General features: G+C 45.9%; 2 protein-coding genes across 2 annotated transcripts in view; both read right to left on the reverse strand.

The window, feature by feature from the left end:
- The window catches only part of TBC1D12 (TBC1 domain family member 12), a 123,541-nt gene extending 121,844 nt beyond the window's left edge, over nucleotides 1-1,697 (reverse strand). The window contains exon 1 of the mRNA XM_062214437.1: nucleotides 658-1,697. Within this exon, the coding sequence (XP_062070421.1) occupies nucleotides 658-1,595 (938 nt within the window). The 5' untranslated portion in view covers nucleotides 1,596-1,697. The remainder of the gene's footprint in view (nucleotides 1-657) is intronic.
- A 6,845-nt stretch (nucleotides 1,698-8,542) lies between these two features.
- Nucleotides 8,543-17,973, reverse strand: LOC133775778 (peptidyl-prolyl cis-trans isomerase C-like). Its single transcript, XM_062214277.1, is given in 4 exon segments — nucleotides 8,543-9,376; nucleotides 9,379-9,712; nucleotides 14,242-14,458; nucleotides 17,891-17,973. Coding segments are annotated over 4 exon segments (966 nt in total). The 3' UTR covers nucleotides 8,543-9,044.
- Nucleotides 17,974-19,005: the final 1,032 nt, after the last annotated feature.

The following is a 19,005-nucleotide window of genomic DNA, read 5'->3' on the forward strand; positions in this document are numbered from 1 at the left end:
CTAAACACAAATTAGTTGAATTTTTAATAAAGATCACAGTGGGGGAAACCGATTAAACAACTATGTGCCGCAATCCCTTCGAATTTCAAGCATCCCCAAACTACTTAAATGGGTTTATGTTCCACGCAAATAAAACAGCTCTGCAAAATGACTTCCCTTTCACAACCACACCCGAACGCCCATACCGCCTCTCCAACCTTTGCAAATCCTTGCAGTACAATTAAAAAAAAAAATATATATATATATATATATATATATATATATATATATATATATATATATCGGGGACATAGAAGGTTATCGGCTCTTCAGGAAAAGACAACTGGAGATAATGGCACTAGCAGGCTGGCCAGATCTGGAAGCAGCGAAATCAGGTGTGACTAGCACGTACAGCCCCCAGTCGACAGAGCAACAGAAAAATCCGCTCCCCACGGAGCTCGCAACTTCTCCAGAAACACAAGTAGATCCAGTTCCTCTTCTCTCGGCAACAAATCAAAGCTAAGCACGGACGCGCGCGGGGGCCGGCAGGAGGCGGCCATCCCAGCCCCAGCCCCGGCCCCGGCCCCGGCCCCGGCCCCGGCCCCGGCCCCGGCCCCGGCCCCGGCCCCGGCCCCGGCCCCGGCCCCGCCCCGAGCTCCGGCGCAGGCTGCGCTGTACCTGGCGAAGAAGTCGGCGAAGCCGCCGGTCCGTCGAGCCCGGGCAGCGGTCCCCGCGGAGCCCGGCTCGGAGGCGGCCGAGGACCCCGGCAGCCCCGCCGGGGGCAGGGGGTCCCGGGCGCTCTGGCGGCGGCTCACCTCGAACGTGTTCCGAGAGTTCAAACGAACGTCCGGCACGCACAGGCGCGGCTCGGCGCCCAAGCCCCCGCGAGTCCTCTCGGCCGAGGGGGCCGGGGGCGCGTCCTCCTCCAGACCCCGGTCGCCGGCTCCCGGCCGCCCCACGTCCTCGCTGCTGCTGCCGCTGCCGCTGCCGTCACTGGCCAGGCTGCCCCCGGATCCACTGCCCGCGCCCTCGGGCTCCGTGCTGTCCGCAGTCGCCAGACAGCAGCTCCGCAGCGGGTCCTCGAGCGGCGCGGCCCAGTCCGACGGGCTGCTCGCGCGCTCCGCGCTCTCGTCACCAGGCCCCTCGAGGCGGAGGCGGCCGCAGGGGCGGCGGCGGCGCGGAACCTCCTCCAGGTCGAGACCGGCCCGGTCCGGCAGAAAACCCGAGTCCCCGTTGATCATGCCTCCGTGCCGCGGCGCGCGGACATCCGCCGCGTCGGCGCCAAGGTGCTTGGCTCCCGAGCCCGGCGGGCAGGCGTCCGAGCGAGGCGCTGCCGCGATCTGCGGGGCGCCGGCCAGGCCGCTGGGCACCGCACAGCGGCAGAGCCCCGGCTCCAGCTGTGCACCGGCGGCCGCGAGGTAACGCTGAAGGAGCTGCCGCGGCGGCGTCTCCTCCTCCTCCTCCTCCTCCTCCTCGGGCGGCTCCACAGCGCTGACGCCTCCGCCAAAGCCGCCCGTGGCCCGGATCATCTTCCCGTCCTGGTCCACGGGCTCCGGCGCCGGCACCAACTTGGGGTTTCTTCCCGAACAGGCTCCGGCATCCTCCGGACCCACCATCTGGGGTCCGGGTGGCTGCCACCCAAGGAGACGGCGAAGGACTCCCCGGCGCAGTCTCCGCCAGGGAACAGCCCTGGGTGTGGGGCCGCGGCGGTCGCCGCAACGTTCCCAGACCCACCCCTCCCACCCGCGGGGTCGCACAGTTGGGCGAGGGCGGGCACGCGCCTGGGCTCGCGCACGCGCAAAAGCCAGGTCGGTCAAGCCCGGACCTGGAGATTCCCCGAACCATAGAGACGGAAGCTAGAGAGGCGCACTCAGCCAATCTGGGATCGGCCGTCCGGGTGGTGGAAGCTGATTGGCTGGCTCCGGGCGAGACAGTGCTCAACAGAAGCGCGGGTATTGCTCGCCTAGCAAAAATTCTCTGGGCGTACTACGTCCACGGGAGTAGAATTGCAAGATGCCAGCGCGTTAAGTCCTTCCAGTGCTAACTGGCCACCGGTCGGCTCTTCAATTTTTACATCCTTTTCCATCTCCATTGCCGTAGCTCAGGGATGTTATGGCCTCAAGTCAACACCCTCCCTTTACTTCGGCTTCCACAACGCTACCAAAATTATCTGTCATTCGTCATTAAAGGAACCCGAAGCAAAAGTACAATAAAGTCCACTTACCGTCCACTAGGCTGTCTGTGGAAAATAGCAAGCATTGGAAAGGATGTGGAAAAAGTAGAACCCTTCTATGAGGGTACTTCAAAAAGATCAGGCAAATGGTCCTACAAGAAAAGCTGATTTTGCTGCAAAAACTTTTTGAAATCCATGCGTAGTTTTTTCGTAACGTACATTTTCTGTGAACTTTTCGAAGACCCCTGTGTGCATAGATTTCAAGAATTGTGGTAGAACGTGAAATGGTGCAGCTATCCTTGGTAGGCAATAGGTGAAGGCTCAAGTATATGGGTGCCTCCTACGCATTGGGAAACCCAAATGGAGTTCCTGGCTCCTGGCATCTTCCTGGCCCAACCCTGGCTGTTGCCAGCATTTAGCATGAACAAGTAGATGGGAGATCTCTCTCTCTCTTTCAAATAAAATGATAATAACTACATTTTTAAAATAGTTTAGGAGCCATGAAAAATAGTTTGTTGGTTCTTCAATAAATTAAATTATTACATGACCCAGCAATTCCACTCCTAGGTATATACTCAAAAACTTGAAAACAAATGTTCAAACAAAAATATTTTAATAAGTATTCATGGTAACACTATTCATAACCAAAAGGTACAACAACCCAAATGTCTTTCGACAGAGGATGGATAAATAAAAATGGTATATCCAGACCACGGAACATTACTCAATTATAAAAAAGAATAAACTAATGATACATGCTACAATGTGGATGAATCTTAGAACAGGCTAAGTGAAAGAAGCCAGACACAAAAGATAACACATTGTCGGGTGTGCACCTTGACATAATAGGCTAGGCCTCCACCTGCATCGCTGGCATCCCATATGGGTGCCAGTTGCTGTCCTGGCAGCTCCATTTCTCATCCGGCTCTCTGTTTATGGCCTGGGAAGGCAGTAGAATATGACCCAAGTGCTTGAGCCCCTGCACCCATGTGGGAGACACTGAAGAAACTCCTGGCTCCTGGATTCGGATAGGCCCAGCTCCAGCCGTGGTGGCCATTTGGGGAGTGAACCAGTGAATGGAAGATCTCTGTCTCTCCCTCTCTGTCTGTAACACTGCCTTTCAAATAAAATCTTTAAAAAATACATAACACAGTATATACTTTACTTATATGAAATGACCAGAATGGGTAAATCTGTAGAGACAGGAAGCCAAGTGATGATTGTTAGTGACTGGAGGAATGGGGAAAAGAGAGTTATTGCCCAGTGGTTATAGTGTTTTCTTTTTTATTTATTTTTTTTTTTTTTACAGGCAGAATGGATAGTGAGAGAGAGAGACAGAGAGACATGTCTTCCTTTTTGCCGTTGGTTCACCCTCCAATAACCGCTGCGGCCTGCACATCTCACTGATCCGAAGCCAGGAGCCAGGTACTTCTCCTGGTCTCCCATGCGGGTGCAGGGCCCAACCACTTGGGCCATCCTCCACTGCCTTCCCAGGCCATAGCAGAGAGCTGGCCTGGAAGAGGAGCAACCGGGATAGAATCCGGCGCCCCAACGGGGACTAGAACCCGGTGTGCCGGCGCTGCAAGGCAGAGGATTAGCCTGTTAAGCCACGGCGCCAGCCAAGTGTTTTCTTTCTTTCTTTGAGAAGCAGAGTTACAGAGAGAAGGAGAGATAGAGAACAATATCTATCTTCCATCTGCAAATTCACTCCCCAAATGCCTACAATGGCCAAAGTTGGGCCAGGCTGAAGCCAGGAACCAGGAACTCCATCCAGGTCTCCCACGTGGGCAACAGGGGCCCAGGTGCTCAGGCCATCTTGGGATGCTTCCTCAGGCACATTAGCAGAGAGCTAGTTTGAGTAGTTGGTACTAGACCCAGCGCTTAACCTACTGGACCACAACACCAGCCTCTTTTGGTGTTTCCTTTTGGGGTGAAATGAGGTGAGTGAATATGGAATGGACATGAAAATGTTTTGGAACTTAGTGGAGTTCGTGACTGTACAACATGATGTATGTGCTAAGGAACACTGAATTGTATACTTGCACATGGTTAGTTTTATGTAATGCAAACCTTACCTTAATTTTTAAAAACCAAAGTAAAAGCAGATATCTGGACATAAGATGAGGATAGCGGAAGGAGTCTAATCCCAGTCTTCTGTCTCTTCAGCCTGTGTCTTCTGCCTAGGGAATTTATCCCACAATTTTCTTCCTGCTATCAAATACTTCCCAATTTGTTAATGTATTACTTTCTAGCTACCACTATAAGTCTCCCTCTATTAAATTATACTGTTTCTTTAAAGATTCATTTATTTATTTCAAAAGTCAGAATTAGAGAGAAAGAGAGAGCACTTCCATCCATTGGTTTACTCCTCAGATGGCTGCAATGGCAAGCGCTAGGCCAGGACGAAGCCAGGAGCCAGGAGCTTCCCCTGGCTCTCCCATGTGGGTGCAGGGTCCCAAACACTTGGGCCATCCTCTGCTGCTTTTCCCAGGCACACTAGCAGGGAGCCTGGTCAGAAGAGGAGCAGCCAAGACTCGAACTGGCACCCATTTGTGATGCCTGCATCACAGGCAGTGGCATTACATACTATGCCACAATGCAGACCCCTAAAATTATACTGTTTTTTTAAAGATTGTATTGATTTATTTGAGAGGTAGAGTTACAGTCAGTGAGAGGGAGAGACAGAGAGAAAGTCTTCCTTCTGTTGGTTCACTTCCCAAATGGCTGCAATGGCCGGAGTTATGCCAATCCGAAGCCAGGAGCCAGGTGCTTCTTCCAGGTCTCCCATGTGGGCGCAGGGGCCCAAGGCTTCTACTGCTTTCCCATTGGAAGTGGAGCAGTCGGGACTAGAACCAGCACCCTTATGGGATGCCGGCACTTCAGGCCAGGGTGTTAACCCGCTGTGCCACAGCGCCAGCCCCTAAACTCTAATTTCTTAAAATGGTTTATTTCGTTCATCTCCTTCTCCCATGGTCAACAGCAGTAAAGGTTTTTTTTTGGTTTTGTTTTTGTTTTTGTTTTTTTTTGACAGGCAGAGTGGACAGTGAGAGAGAGACAGAGAGAAAGGTCTTCCTTTGCCGTTGGTTCACCCTCCAATGGCCGCCGCGGTAGGCGCACTGCGGCCAGCGCACCGCGCTGATCCGATGGCAGGAGCCAGGCGCTTATCCTGGTCTCCCATGGGGTGCAGGGCCCAAGCACTTGGGCCATCCTCCACTGCACTCCCTGGCCACAGCAGAGAGCTGGCCTGGAAGAGGGGCAACCGGGACAGGATCGGTGCCCCGACCGGGACTAGAACCCGGTGTGCCGGCGCCGCAAGGCAGAGGATTAGCCTAGTGAGCCGCGGCGCCGGCCAGCAGTAAAGGTTTTATGAACCATGATAGCTCATATAACCCTAGTGCAGACTTCAAAACTAAAGCACATTTACATTCTCTAACTTTGTCTAAAATAGAATGTATAATAACTTATATTAGAAGTTCTTGCTATTATTCCCACCTTTTCAACAACAAAAGTTCCTGTCATATCTGGTAATATTATATCCTATTTCACAAAGAATCGTTTTAAGATGCAGTATATCCTTTATATGGTCCCTTAAAAATACGACATTAAAGACTTTTGAAAATGAAGTGTGCATTTGGTGAAGGGGTTAAGAAGCCACTTGGGATGCCCACTTGCCATATTGGAGTCCCTGAGTTCAAGTCCTGGCTCTGATTCCAATCCAGCCTTCACCTAATGCACACCGTGGGAGGTAGAAGGTGAAGTCTCAAATATTTGGGTCTCTGTCACCTACATGGAAAATCTAGATTGAGTTCCTGGCTCCTGATTTCAGCCTGGCCCAACCCTAGCTGTTGTTGGTATTTGGGGAGTGAAACTGCATAGAAGACCTCTTTCTTTCTCTCTGCCTTTCAAATAAATAAATAAATGGAAATGTAAAAAACAACAACAAAAAACTTTTTATACCATATTATATTACCACAACTCTTGACATAAATAATATATCCTGGTACATTCCTATAAATCAGATGAAGCAATTATGGTGAGAGAAAATCTTCTCAACCTCAGTCATAGAATATTAACTTATTCGAACATGGAAAATCTTGGTATACTTACACTCATTTTTTTAATAAAATTTTACTCTCAAAAAATTGTCAAAATATGGGCCGACGCTATGGCATAGCAGTAAAGCCTCTGCCTGCCAGCGCCAGCATCCCATAGGGGCGCTGGTTTGAGTCTCAGCTGCTTCAATTCCGATCCAGCTCTCTGCTATGGCCCGGGAAAACAGTGAAAGATGGCCCAAGTCCTTGGGCCCCTGCACCTGTGTGGGAGATCCAGAAGAAGCTCCTGGCTCCTGGTTTCGGATCAGCACAGCTCTAACCGTTACGGCCATCTGAGGAGTGAACAGCGGATGAAAGACCTCTCTCTCTGTGTGTGCTTCTCCTTCTCTGTGTAACTGTTACTTTCAAAATAAATAAATCTTAAAAAAAATGTAAAAATACAAATGACTGGCCATATTCTACATGTATAACCCATTCCTCATTATTGATGCGTGAAATGTGGTACAATAATCTCATATTATTACTTTACTACAGTTGGACTCAGGGTACAAAGTTCTCAAACAAAAGACCTCAAGCTCCTCATATACTTTTGCAATCCACAAACCGTTTCTGGCTGTACTGGATTCCCAAATAGCCTTCACAGACGTTTTTCCTTCTATGGTGTTACGTCCCCACCAGACTTCCTTACAGCAGTGTTTCTCAGAGTTCGCTGCATATGAGATACACTCAGGAAGGTTTTTAAATTACTGAGGAATGGGCCCCACCCGAGACCAGTTAATCAAAATCTCAATAGGAGGAGGAGCCCTGGTTATTCAGTCATCATCATATTAACTTTTCAAACTTGTAAGAGAACTACTGTTTTTCCTTAGTTTCCATGATTCTGTTCTCTCCATTTTTTTTCTGCTACGTTTTGACTATTTCTTCTAAGTACTCCCTGGGAGGATTCTCCTTCCTTAATCCAAATGCAGTGGCTTTCTCTTCTCTTGAGGCCAGACACAACATCTTTTCTGTGGCTGTAAGACTCCATGGTCCACCTGTGCAGTGCTCTCTCCCACTTCTCTCCCAAACTCTCCCAACTTCGATAATAATGGGGTTTGTCATGGTGGTGGTCGATGTTGCTGTGCTATCTACTACAATGCCCATTCTGAAAGCTTCTACGTCTGGGCTGTTCTCCAGGACGATTTAGGTCTTTGTGATACTTTTATCTCCCTCACCAGCATCATCTCACATTACTCTCCTCGCTCATCATGTTTCAGAAGCGATGTCCTTGCCTCTGTTTCTGAATTATGTGCTAAGTCCTCCTGCCTAATGCTCTTCATGTGTGTTTGGTCTCTCACCCAGGAGCAATCTTCCCCAGTTGTTATTCAGCATTGATGAAGGGGACTCTTAACCTAACAATTATTTGTTTTGTATGTGCCAATGAAACCTAAAATAACCATAGGATGTCCTCAGTATACCGATCTGATGATGAACAGATTAAACCAAAATATAGTCAAACATCCCTTTGAAAATTGCTTAACTAGATATGGAATAAATCTGATGTCAAAATCCAAATGAAACTTCTGTAAAGCAGTACAAATGTACAAGCTTCTGTAAGACTGTCCCTCTTGGTTTGCTACTGAAATCTTCAACTTCTGCAAATGATCTAAATTCCATGCATTCCTGGTAAAATCCCAGCTGGTAAGAGAGGGTCACTAGGACTAAGGTTGAGGATTATAGTTAGATAACAAATATTGAAAGGATGCGTATTGCAGATTAACTCAGCAGGGTGAGACATGTGTGGGAAATGAATGAGAGCAAGATCACAAAGCGGCTGCTGTTTGGTAAGCCACAGCGGGACAGCAGCAAACCAAGAGACAGATGAAATGTTTTAAAAATTCACACTGATCCTTTGGGGCAGCAAACCGATGCCACATATTAAGAGGCACTGTAATTGTACTCCTAGGAATTCGTCATAAGGAAGTCGTTCCAAAGAATAAAATAAAACCACTACTAAAATGCTTATAGCAAAATGTGGAAGAGTTAGAAATTAGAAAATGCTTAAATAACCAATAATATGGGAAGTGTAGGAAAACTAGCTATATCAGCAAAACAGTATGTAGACAACATGACAGAAATGCATAAATACAAGGAAATCTTACAAAATATTATTAAATAAAAAGTAAACATACACAATTGTGTCCATAATTACAATGATATATAACATTTCATACATAACCTGATAAAGTCATGAAAAGAGTATGATAGGTTTTTTTAATTTTTATATGTTTCTTCTTATGGTATTTTACCAATCCTCCTCTTATGGTATTTTTTTTTTTTTTTTTTTGCTTCACAGGAGAAGTATTTATTATAGAGAATACAAAAGCACCGTTTATCACATAAAAATCCCTGTAGTATACATCAGACGATACTATCAGTTTCCCTTCACATGAAAAATAATTTGTTTGAATATAAACTATTAAACTTTATAGCCTCTTTTTCGGACAGAACTTTAGTATTGCCCAACATGGAGATCATGATGCATTGAGGGTGGGGAGAGGATGATTAAGTTCTTAAAAAGAAATAGCCAACAACATATTCTAATGAGTTTAAAAATAGCACCACTGGAAGAAGAGTGTACGTTTTTTAAGTTCAAAGTGCCTTAGTAAGTAACTGACCAAACTCATGCAAACTAAATTCTGAGTGGTTGATTTTTCAAATCTTTGCTGTGATCTGGGGTGGGAAATTAGGTTAAAAAAAAAAAGCAAAACAGCAACTGAAGACTCCACAGACAAACGTGTGCACGCACACACAGACGCGCACAACCACACCAGGCTGTGTTCCCTGTCCCCTCTCGGCTGTCACCAGTCAGCAACCTCCACCACGAAGGGCGTTTTCACGTCGATCTTGCCACTGTTGACGATGGAGCAGTTGGTGAGCCGGCGGTCGTGACTGTCGGTGGCTTGCAGCTCTATGGAGTGCACCACGGTCATCCCATCAATGACTTTCCCGAAGACCACGTGCTTGCCGTCCAACCACGTGGGCTTGGTCAGCATGATGAAGAACTGGGAGCCGTTGGTGTCGGGCCCAGCGTTGGCCATGCTCACCCAGCCGATGCCGTAGTGCTTCGGCTTGAAGTTCTCATCCGGGAACGTCTCGCCGTAGATGCTCACTCCGCCAGTGCCGTCCCCGCCGTGAAGTCCCCTCCTTGGATCATGAAGTCCTTGATGGCGCGATGAAAGCTGCTTCCCTTGTAGCCATATCCTCTCTCTCCTGTGGCCAGGGCGATGAAATTCTCCACCGTCTTGGGCACGACTTTCCCAAAAAGGCCAATCACAATTCTGCCGACATCTTTGTCTCCGATCCTCACGTCAAAGAAGACCTTGGCCGTCACCGAGGGCCCTCGCCGGCGTACGCCCCAGGCCCCAGCGGGCAGCACCAGCTCGCCAAGCCCCACGCACAGCTTGAGCGGCAGCAGCAGCCGGGCCCCCGGGGCCCATGGTGAGCGGTGCAGCAGCGGCTGGCCCCTCTTACGGTATTTTTAAAATAGATTAAATGGTAACTTAAAGGAACATTCTGAAGTGCATTTCCAAATGCATATCATAGCTGTAGATTGTTCAGAAATGGGGTTATAATAATTTCTTATGTAGCAAGAGGACATTAAGCTATATTTAGAGGAAAACGCACCTGAAACTCCTCACTAGTTGCTGCTGGCGTAATCAAATGAGAGTATTTGCATAAATCCAGTATGAGGCTGATTAAAGTTCATTAATTGTTAAACCATTTTGCAACAGGACAGAATATAGAAATTTAAAAAACAGGCTGGTTATTTGGCTTAACGGTTAAGTTGCCTGGTTTCTTTGCTTGCTTATTTGGTTTTACAACATGTATTTATTTATTTTGAAAGTCAGAGTTACAAAGAGAGATGGTGATGGAGAAACACAGAGAAAGAGATCCTCCATCCACTGGTTCACTCCCCAGATGGCTGTAAAAGCCAGCACTGGGTCAGGACAAAGCCAGGAGCCAGGAGCTTCATCCAGGGCTCCCACATGAGTGGTGGGGGCCCAAACACCTGGGTCATCCTGCACTGCTTTTCTAAGCCATTAGCAGGCAGTTGGATAACAAGTGGAGCATGAACCGCCACTTATATGGGATGCCAGTGTTGCAGGTGCCAGCTTTATCCACTCTGCCACAATGCCATCCCCAAGCTTTACCCACTATGCCACAATGCCACCCCCGTAAGGGATGCCAGCACTGCAGGTGGCAGCCCCACCAGCTACGCCACAGCGCAGTTCCCAGAGAGTAACATTTATTTATCAAAAAAAAAAAAAAAAAAAAAGGCAGCCCTGATGGCTCACGTGACTGGGTTCTTGGCACCCATGTGGGAAATTCAGACTGTTTCTGGCCCTTAGCTTTGGTCATAGCTGGGAGCCTTTGCAGGCACTTTGGGGAATAAACCAGCAAATGGGAATTTCTCAGTGTGCTTCTCTCTCTCTGCCTCACAAATAAATTTTTTACAGAATGTTACAGTGAAAACACTACTTTCATAAAATAAAAATATGGGACAGCACTCTGGCGCAGCAGGTTAAACCACTGCCTGCAATGCCAGCATCCCATATGGGCACTGATTTGAGTCCTGGATGCTCCACTTTGATCCATTTCCCTACTAATGGGCTTGGGAAAGCAGAAGATGGGCCAAATACTCAGTTGCACCCATGTGGGAGACCCAGATGAAGCTCTTAGTTCCTGACTTTGGCATGGTGCAGCCCCAGCCATTGTGGCCATTTGGGGAGTGAACCAGTGGATGGACAATTTCTCTGTCTCTCCCTCTCTGCAACTCTGCCTTTCAAATAAATAAATAATTTTTTTAAATAAAATAAAAATAAAATCCAAGATACTCACCTGTTACTCTAAAATAATCAATATTAATGTTAATTGAGTACTCTTGTACAGATTATTTAATTTGCTGTGTTGGAAATAAATAAATCCCTATTGTTGGTCATTTTGATAGTGTCCAGATGTTTCCTATTATAAACCACACTATAGCAATAAAATTCCACATATGCAGGGGCAGGTGTTGTGGCACAGGGGCTTGGGCCACTGATTTGGATGCCTATATTCCATATCAGAGTACCTGGGATGGAGTTCCAACTTCACTTCCTTTCCAACTTCCTGCTGATTCACACCCTGGGAAGCAGTAGATAATATCTCAAGTACTTGGATTACTGCCACCAGTGGGAGAGACCCGAGTGGAGTTCCTGGTTCCTGGTCTCAGCCTGACCCAGCCTTGGCTATTGCAGGCATCTGGGGAGTGAACCAGTGAGTGGAAGACCTCTGTATCTCTCTCTCTCTCTGCCTTTCAAATAATTTTTTTAATCCACATACATAAATAGTTGTGCTTATCTTTGTTATTTTCTCTGGAAAATTTAATAGAAATGGCATTTACAAGGAAAACCATATAAATAAATATTTTTATTAGACTTAAAAACTAAGAACTTTTTATTACTTTACATGCTTTCTACTTATGACCAGTTAAAATATCCTTTTTAAAAAGATTTACTATTACTATTATTATTTGGAAGGCAGAGTGACAGAGAAAGAGGGGTAGAGATAGAAATTTCACGTTATCAGGACCAATTTTGTGGGCCCGCTCCCTGTGCAGTCACCCAGAGCCCTACAGATTTGGTTTAATGCTCTGCTATTTTTTTTTAAAGATTGATTTATTTATTTGAAAGAGTTACAGAGAGGAAGAGGCAGAGGCAGAGGTGGAGAGAACGCGCGAGAGAGGTCTTCCATCTGCTGGTTCACTTCCCACATGACTGCAACATCCAGGACTGAGCCAATCTGAAGCCAGGAGCCAGGAGCTTCCTTCAGGTCTCCCTCATCAGTGCAGTGGCCCAAGGACTTGGGTCCTCTTCCACTGCTTTCCCAGGCCATAGCAGGAAGCTGGATTGGAAATGGTGCAGCCAGGATTCAAACTGGCACCCAGATGGGATGCGGCTCTGCAGATAGAAGCTTTACCCACTGTGCCATAGTGCTGGCCTCAACCTCACATTTTATATACAGTTCCTGTAAATTAGCTAGCTGATCCTATGTAACTCTGACACTTTTTTAAAAAGACCAGCCAAGGCCGGCGCCGTGGCTCAATAGGCTAATCCTCCGCATAGCGGCACCGGCACACCGGGTTCTAGTCTCGGTCAGGGCGCCGGATTCTGTCCCGGTTGCCCCTCTTCCAGGCCAGCTCTCTGCTATGGCCAGGGAGTGCAGTGGAGGATGGCCCAAGTACTTGGGCCCTGCACCCGCATGGGAGACCAGGAGAAGCACCTGGCTCCTGCCATCGTATCAGCGCGGTGCGGCCAGCGCGACCAACGGCAATAGGAAGACCTTTCTCTCTGTCTCTCTCTCTCACTGTCCACTCTGCCTGTCAAAAAAAAAAAAGACCAGCCAATTATTTGTAAGATGTCTCTCAATTTTAGTTTGTTTAATGTTTCCTCATAAATTCAGGCTCTGCGTTTTGTAAGGATACTGCAGAGTGATGTTATGTCCTTCAGTGCATATCAGGGAGCACATACCGTTGATTTATCCTGATATTGATGGTACTAACTTTAATAACTTAATTAAGATGATTTCTGCCAATTTTCTGCATTATAAAGTTATTATTTTATCCCTTGTGGTTTTTTTTAATTAACTAAATTATTTGAGAGGCAGAGTACAGAAAAGGAGAGACAAAGAGAAAGGTCTTGCATCCGCTGGTTCACTCCCCAATGGCTGCAATGGTTGGAACTGGTCCAATCTGAAGCCAGAAGCCAAGAGCTGCGTCTGGGTATCCCACGTGAGTGCAGGGGCCCAAGCACTTGGGCCATCTTCCACTGCTTTCCCAGGTCATAGGCAGAGAGCTAGATTGGAAGAGCAGCAGCCCGGACATGAACCAGCACCCATAAAGGGTTGCCTGTGCCACAGGCAGAGGCTTAACCTACTACACCACAGCGCTGGCCCCACTTTATGTTTTACGAGTTCTTTTAATTTATAATTAATTGGCAAGGAAAAATTATATATATATACTTATTATGTGAAGTATGTTAGTTTGAAATACATATATATTATACCCTTTAAGATAATATAAATTTCTGTTTCCCCTCATACTTTTTTTTTTAAGATTTATTTATTTATTTGAAAGGCAGAGTGACAGAGAGAGAGAAGGAGAGACAGAGACAAAAACTTTTCGTCTGCTGGTTCACTCCCTCAGTGGCCAGATGCCAGGGCTGGGCCAGGCCAAAGCCAGGAGCCCAGAACTCGATCTGGGTCTCCCACGTGGGTGGTACGGACCCAGTTACTCAGGACATGTTCCACTGTTCCCAAGCTGGAGAGGAATGGGGCAGTGCAGTGATCCAACATAGGTTGCTGGGCCTTAAAGCGGTGGCTGAATCTACTGCACCACAACACTAATCCTTTTTAAGGCTGAGATAGCTTTTGTATCATGAACCAAATTCTACACCATTTTTCCTGGCTTCAGCTTGGCTCAACTCCGGCTGTTGCAGCCATTTGTGGAATGAACCAGCAGATAGAAGATCTGTCTCTTTCTCTGTCTTTCCCTCTCTCTGTAATTCAAATAAAATAAATAAATCTTTGAAAAAAACTCCCCATTTTATATGAGTAAAAGGACTTCTCTTTACTACTTTAAGTTACATTTCTTTGATCATCAATGGTGCTACACCTCCACACTCCAACCCCTACCCTGACATTACCCATCTATTTGTATTTCTTCTTTTGAAACTAGATCAAAATGGTGTTTGTTCCAATCCACCTCTAGTCCACCATTGTGACTAGATAATCCTAGGAAATATTTAGGGATAAAATTGAGAAGTGTACAAATTGTGGGCTATAAAACAATCTCACAGCACTTTAAATGTTTAGGAAAAGACAACAGAAGCCTCTGTGAGATGATTATCTTTAGCATGCAACCACAAAGAGTTGTGAATTCCTAAAGGGGATAGGTATAGTGGCTCTGGATCTAGGCTCCTAGGGGATAATGTAACACCAGTAACTTGCTCACAATACCTTTGTGAAGGATGAAAGGGGTTTAGGAGAAAAAGGAGTTGAATAGAAGAGTCCAGGATTCTCTGGTGGAGGTAATAATATACCAGAAAACCTCTGATAGCTGCAGCTACTCCGGAGGCACAGCCAGCATGGCTCACTCAAGTAAAATATGTGCATAACCAGGGACCTAGCAGTTACACTTCTGCTTAAACCCTTCAAGGGAATTTTCTCACAGTCCCTAAGAGGAAATACTTGAGAATGTTTATTAATGGGTGTGAGTGTCCTTTGAGGTGGAAAGGAATTGGAGACAGTCCAAAACTGGAGTAAATATGTAATCAAGAATGGAGTAAATATATAATGAGTGACAGATGAACCATCATAGGGCACTATGCAGTGATTAAAAACAGTGCATTAGATATACACAGAGCAGTGAGGCGATCCTACGTGTAGCGGGTAAAGCCTCCTGGCTTTGGATTGGCACAGCTCCGGCCGTTGCGGCCATCTGGGGAGTGAACCAGCAGATGGAAGACCTCTCTCTCTGGCTCTACCTCTCTCTGTCACTCTCTTTCAAATAAATAAAATAAGTATTTTTTTAAAAATGTACACAGCAGCTTTGAGAGACAGCAAAAACTGTTAATTTTAAAACTAAGAAATGAGATGAATAAAAGAATTATCACTTACATAATTAAAACTATGCATACACATTTTTTCACAACAACACACATTTAAAAAGCACATTTGTTGTAGGCAGGCATACAGGATTGAATTGATCAGGTTTGTGAGCTGGAAGACCACCCTTTCACCATGCCCTCTGTGTGACCTCATCCCCCTACCTGACCACACCTGTGCACCCTCCTGCCTATCAGAGTAATTAACCACTCCCCTTTGGAAGTAGATTAAAGGCCTGAAACTCTGTGGGCCCAGCCTTTTTGCCCTTTCCCCTTTTGTGCCTTCGTTAGCCATTGCCATGCTGCCCTGCGCCTTCGGGGTGCATGGCCTTTGGGCCACCCGCTCCATGCTTCCTGGCCTGCATGCCCCTCCATGTGGCTGGCTCCCAGTGCTTGGTACCAATCTACATTTCCCTCTCTCCTTTAGATAGGGTCCTCACTCTCCTTTGCATTTCTCTCACTGAATAAAAAGCTTAAAACATCACGCTACCTGGATTATTTGTGCCAGTATTCAGAATTCTTCTCAGAATATGAGGCAAGAACCCACAAGGCTTATTAATGTTGTGAATTTATTAATAAGCAAACTGGTAACACATTTAGTGAATTAAAATGGTACCTGTTTAATGCATTAAAATAGAGAAAGGAATTGCTGAAAGAAGATAAACCAATATACAGAGAAATTGTAAGAAGCAATAGAGGAGCCAGCATTGTGGTGCAGTAAGTTTATACCCCAGCCTGCAGCTCTGGCATCCTATGTGGGCACCAGTTTGAGTCCCGGCTGCTCCTCTTTTTGTCCCACTCTCTGCTATGGCCTGGGAAAGCAGAAGATGGTCCAAGTCTTTGGGCCCCTGCACCTATGTAGGAGAACTGGAGGAAGCTCCTGGCTTCCAGCTTCAGATCAGCTCGGCTCTGGCCATTGCAGTCATTTGAGGCATGAACCAGTGGAATGGAAGACCTCTCTTTCTCTCTGGCTCTACCTCTCTCTGTAACTTTGTCTTTCAAATAAATAAAATAAATCTTTAAAAAAAATGCAATAGAGGTTCTTTGCAGAGTGGGATGATAATGTGTCAACAATTGAGGAAGTTGTTAATGCAACGCTGAATTCAAGGTGAAGGAAGGAAAGAGCTAGAAAAAAATGAAAGGCAAACCATAACCAGTACATAGCACATGACAGTACATGTGCTTCGTGTGATCACAGGGCTTTGCACATGCTATTCCTTTTGCTAGACACTTTAGTCACCCCTAACACACACACACACACGGAGTGACAGTGAGAACGAGAGCAAGCGAGTTCTAACTTTTACCCTCTTTGCATCTCAATTCAGTAATTTCTTGAAGAAAAGCTTTCCATAACCTACCTGATCCTGCCATTTTCCCCTTTTATGATAAGTCATTACACTATATAATCTTTCATTTTGGGCACTAATTACAATTAAAAATTTTTTTAAAAAATATTTTGAAAGTCAGAGTTACAGAGAGAAAGAGAGAGAAACCTTCCATCCACTCATTGATTCCCAGATAGCTGCAATGGCCAACACTGAGCCAGGTCAAAGCCATGAGCCAGAAGCTTTATCTGGTTCTCCCATGTAAGTGGCAGGGGCCCAGACACTTGGGCCACCTTCCACTGCATTTCATAGGCCATTAGCAGGGAATTGGATCAGAAGTGGAGCAGCCAGGACATGAAGCACTGCCCATATGGGATGCTGGTATCACAGGTGGCAGCTTTACTTGATATGCCACAATGCCAGCCCCTAAAAAACTTTTACATCCATGTTTGTGGTTCTTTGGTTAATAATCTGTTCTACCTGCTCTAGTTTGAATGTGGTTTGTCCCCCAAGGGTTCATGTGTTGAACCTAATCCTTAGTGTGATGGTGTTGGGTTGTGGTATGCAATCTTTAAGAAGGGGAGCCTCATAAAAGATAATTAGGTCATTTGGGACACTACTTTCAGAAAAGATTAAAGTGGTTCTTGTGAGACCCTGGTTAATTATTTCAAGAGATGCTATAAAACTGGGAGCCTGGCACCTCCCTTGGTCTCTGTCTGCCTTCCTGTCTCACCATGTGATCTCTTCCTCCCACACACACTCCCACCATTAGGATGCCATCTGAATCTAGTCAATGCCAGTGCTGTGACCTTGAAACTCTAAAACCATGAGCTTAAAAAGCCTCTTTTCTTTATAAGTACCTAGCCCCAGGTACTTCATTATAGGAACAGAAAATGGACCTATAGACCATATTCTCAGTGCAAAAATGGTGTCTTGCTTATTCTCAGCCCCTGACACACTGGCAAAGTAAATGAGTAATTCATAATTGTGGAATAAATGAATTAGTAAAAGCATAAGTGAATGGACCGAGAAGGATAAACATGGGAAAAGAGATTCAAAATGAAAAAGCTGTGTGACTGGTCTTACCGGAGGTCTTGAAAGAATTAGCCAGAAAGGATCGGGGAAATGATTTGAAAGTTTACATATCCTTTGAGTGCCAGGTACACACATTATCTCACTTAGAAGTAGGCATTGTTATCCTCATCTTTAAAATGAAGAAATACTAAGTCTTTGTGACTTTAAGGGTTTAGCAGTATATAGACTTAACTAAAAAAGATAGCTACCATAACAACACTTTGACCTAAAGTCAAAAATAAATTTACAGAAAATAGTTCACCTTTGTGATGGAGAATAAGAAGAAAATGGACTAATAATAAATAGTACAATCCTGGCTTGAAAATCTGGATATAAGAGTCTCACAAACAAGTGCCATTAAGTATAATCAGGCTGAGAGATCAGACAATAGGAAGTAGTGGGCTATGTAGGAAACCGGACAGAGTGCTTGCCTCACCTAAACATATTCAAAACTGAATTTAAACACACACACTGTTTTAACCAAATGATTCCAATGATACCATCTGGTTCACAGTCCTCCAGTTTGTTTCCATGATTGCTTTAAATTTGGAGAGAGTGTGGAGGAGGAGCTGTCATATCAAAGAAATAGATAACAGAAAATACCTTGACGAACCATAGTACTTAAAATCTGCAACAGGGGCCAGCACTGTGGCGTAGCCGGTAAAGACTCCGCCTGCAGCCGGCATCCCTTATGGGCACTGGTTCAAGTCCCAGCTTCTCCACTTCTGATCCAGCTCTCTGCTATGGCCGGGAAAGTAGTAGAGGATGGCCCAAGTCTTTGGGCCCCTGCACCTGCATGGGAAAACAGGAAGAAGCTCCTGACTCCTGGCTTTGGATGGGCGCAGCTCCGGCTGTTGTGACCAACTGGGGAGTGAACCAGCGGATGGAAGATCTCTCTCTCTCTGCCTCCCCTTGTCTCTCTTTGTAACTCTGACTTTCAAATAAACAAATGAATCTTTAAAAAAAAAAAATCTACAACAATCCAACAGGAGTTTATAGCTCTGTATTTAGGATCCAACTTAATTAATCACTTAAATTTAATTCGACAAATCAGCTAATATTTATTGATTCTTCCTAGGTACAGAGTACTGACGTAGGTGTTGGGGATTAGAAGATAGAATAAATCACCATCTCTGTACTTTGGTGTTTGGTTATCAGCTCAGGTCCTAACTGCATTTTATGAATTGGTAGTAACACAGGGTGCAAGATAACTTTTTCTCTGCTCAGCAGAACAGCAGTCCCTCAGTGTCCAAGATTTAAATCTGAGCTCAGGTCCAATTAGCTTCAAACAGCTCTGTAATTCTGTTTCTTTCTTTCTTTTTTTTTTTTTTTTAAGATTTATTTATTTATTTTGAAAGTCAGATTTCACAGAGAGAGAAGGAGAGGCAGAGAGAGAGAGAGAGGTCGCTCACCGATTGGCCGCAACAGCCGGACATATGTCAATCCAAAGTCAGGAGCCAGGAGCTTCCTCTGGGTCTTCCCATGTAAGTGCAGGAGACCAAGGAGTTGGACCATCTCCTAATGCTTTTCCAGGCCATAGCAGAGCTGGATAGGAAGTGGAGCAGCCGGGTCTCAAACTGGCACCCATATGGGATGCCAGCTCTTCAGGCTGAGGCGTTAACCTGCTGCGCCACAGTGCCGCGCCCCTCCCAACCACCCCCTCCCCGTCTGTTTTCTAAAATTGGCTTGTCTACCTACATAACTCATAACTATATAAT

The sequence above is a fragment of the Lepus europaeus genome, chromosome 17 (assembly GCF_033115175.1).
Source record: "Lepus europaeus isolate LE1 chromosome 17, mLepTim1.pri, whole genome shotgun sequence".
Taxonomy (NCBI): domain Eukaryota; kingdom Metazoa; phylum Chordata; class Mammalia; order Lagomorpha; family Leporidae; genus Lepus; species Lepus europaeus.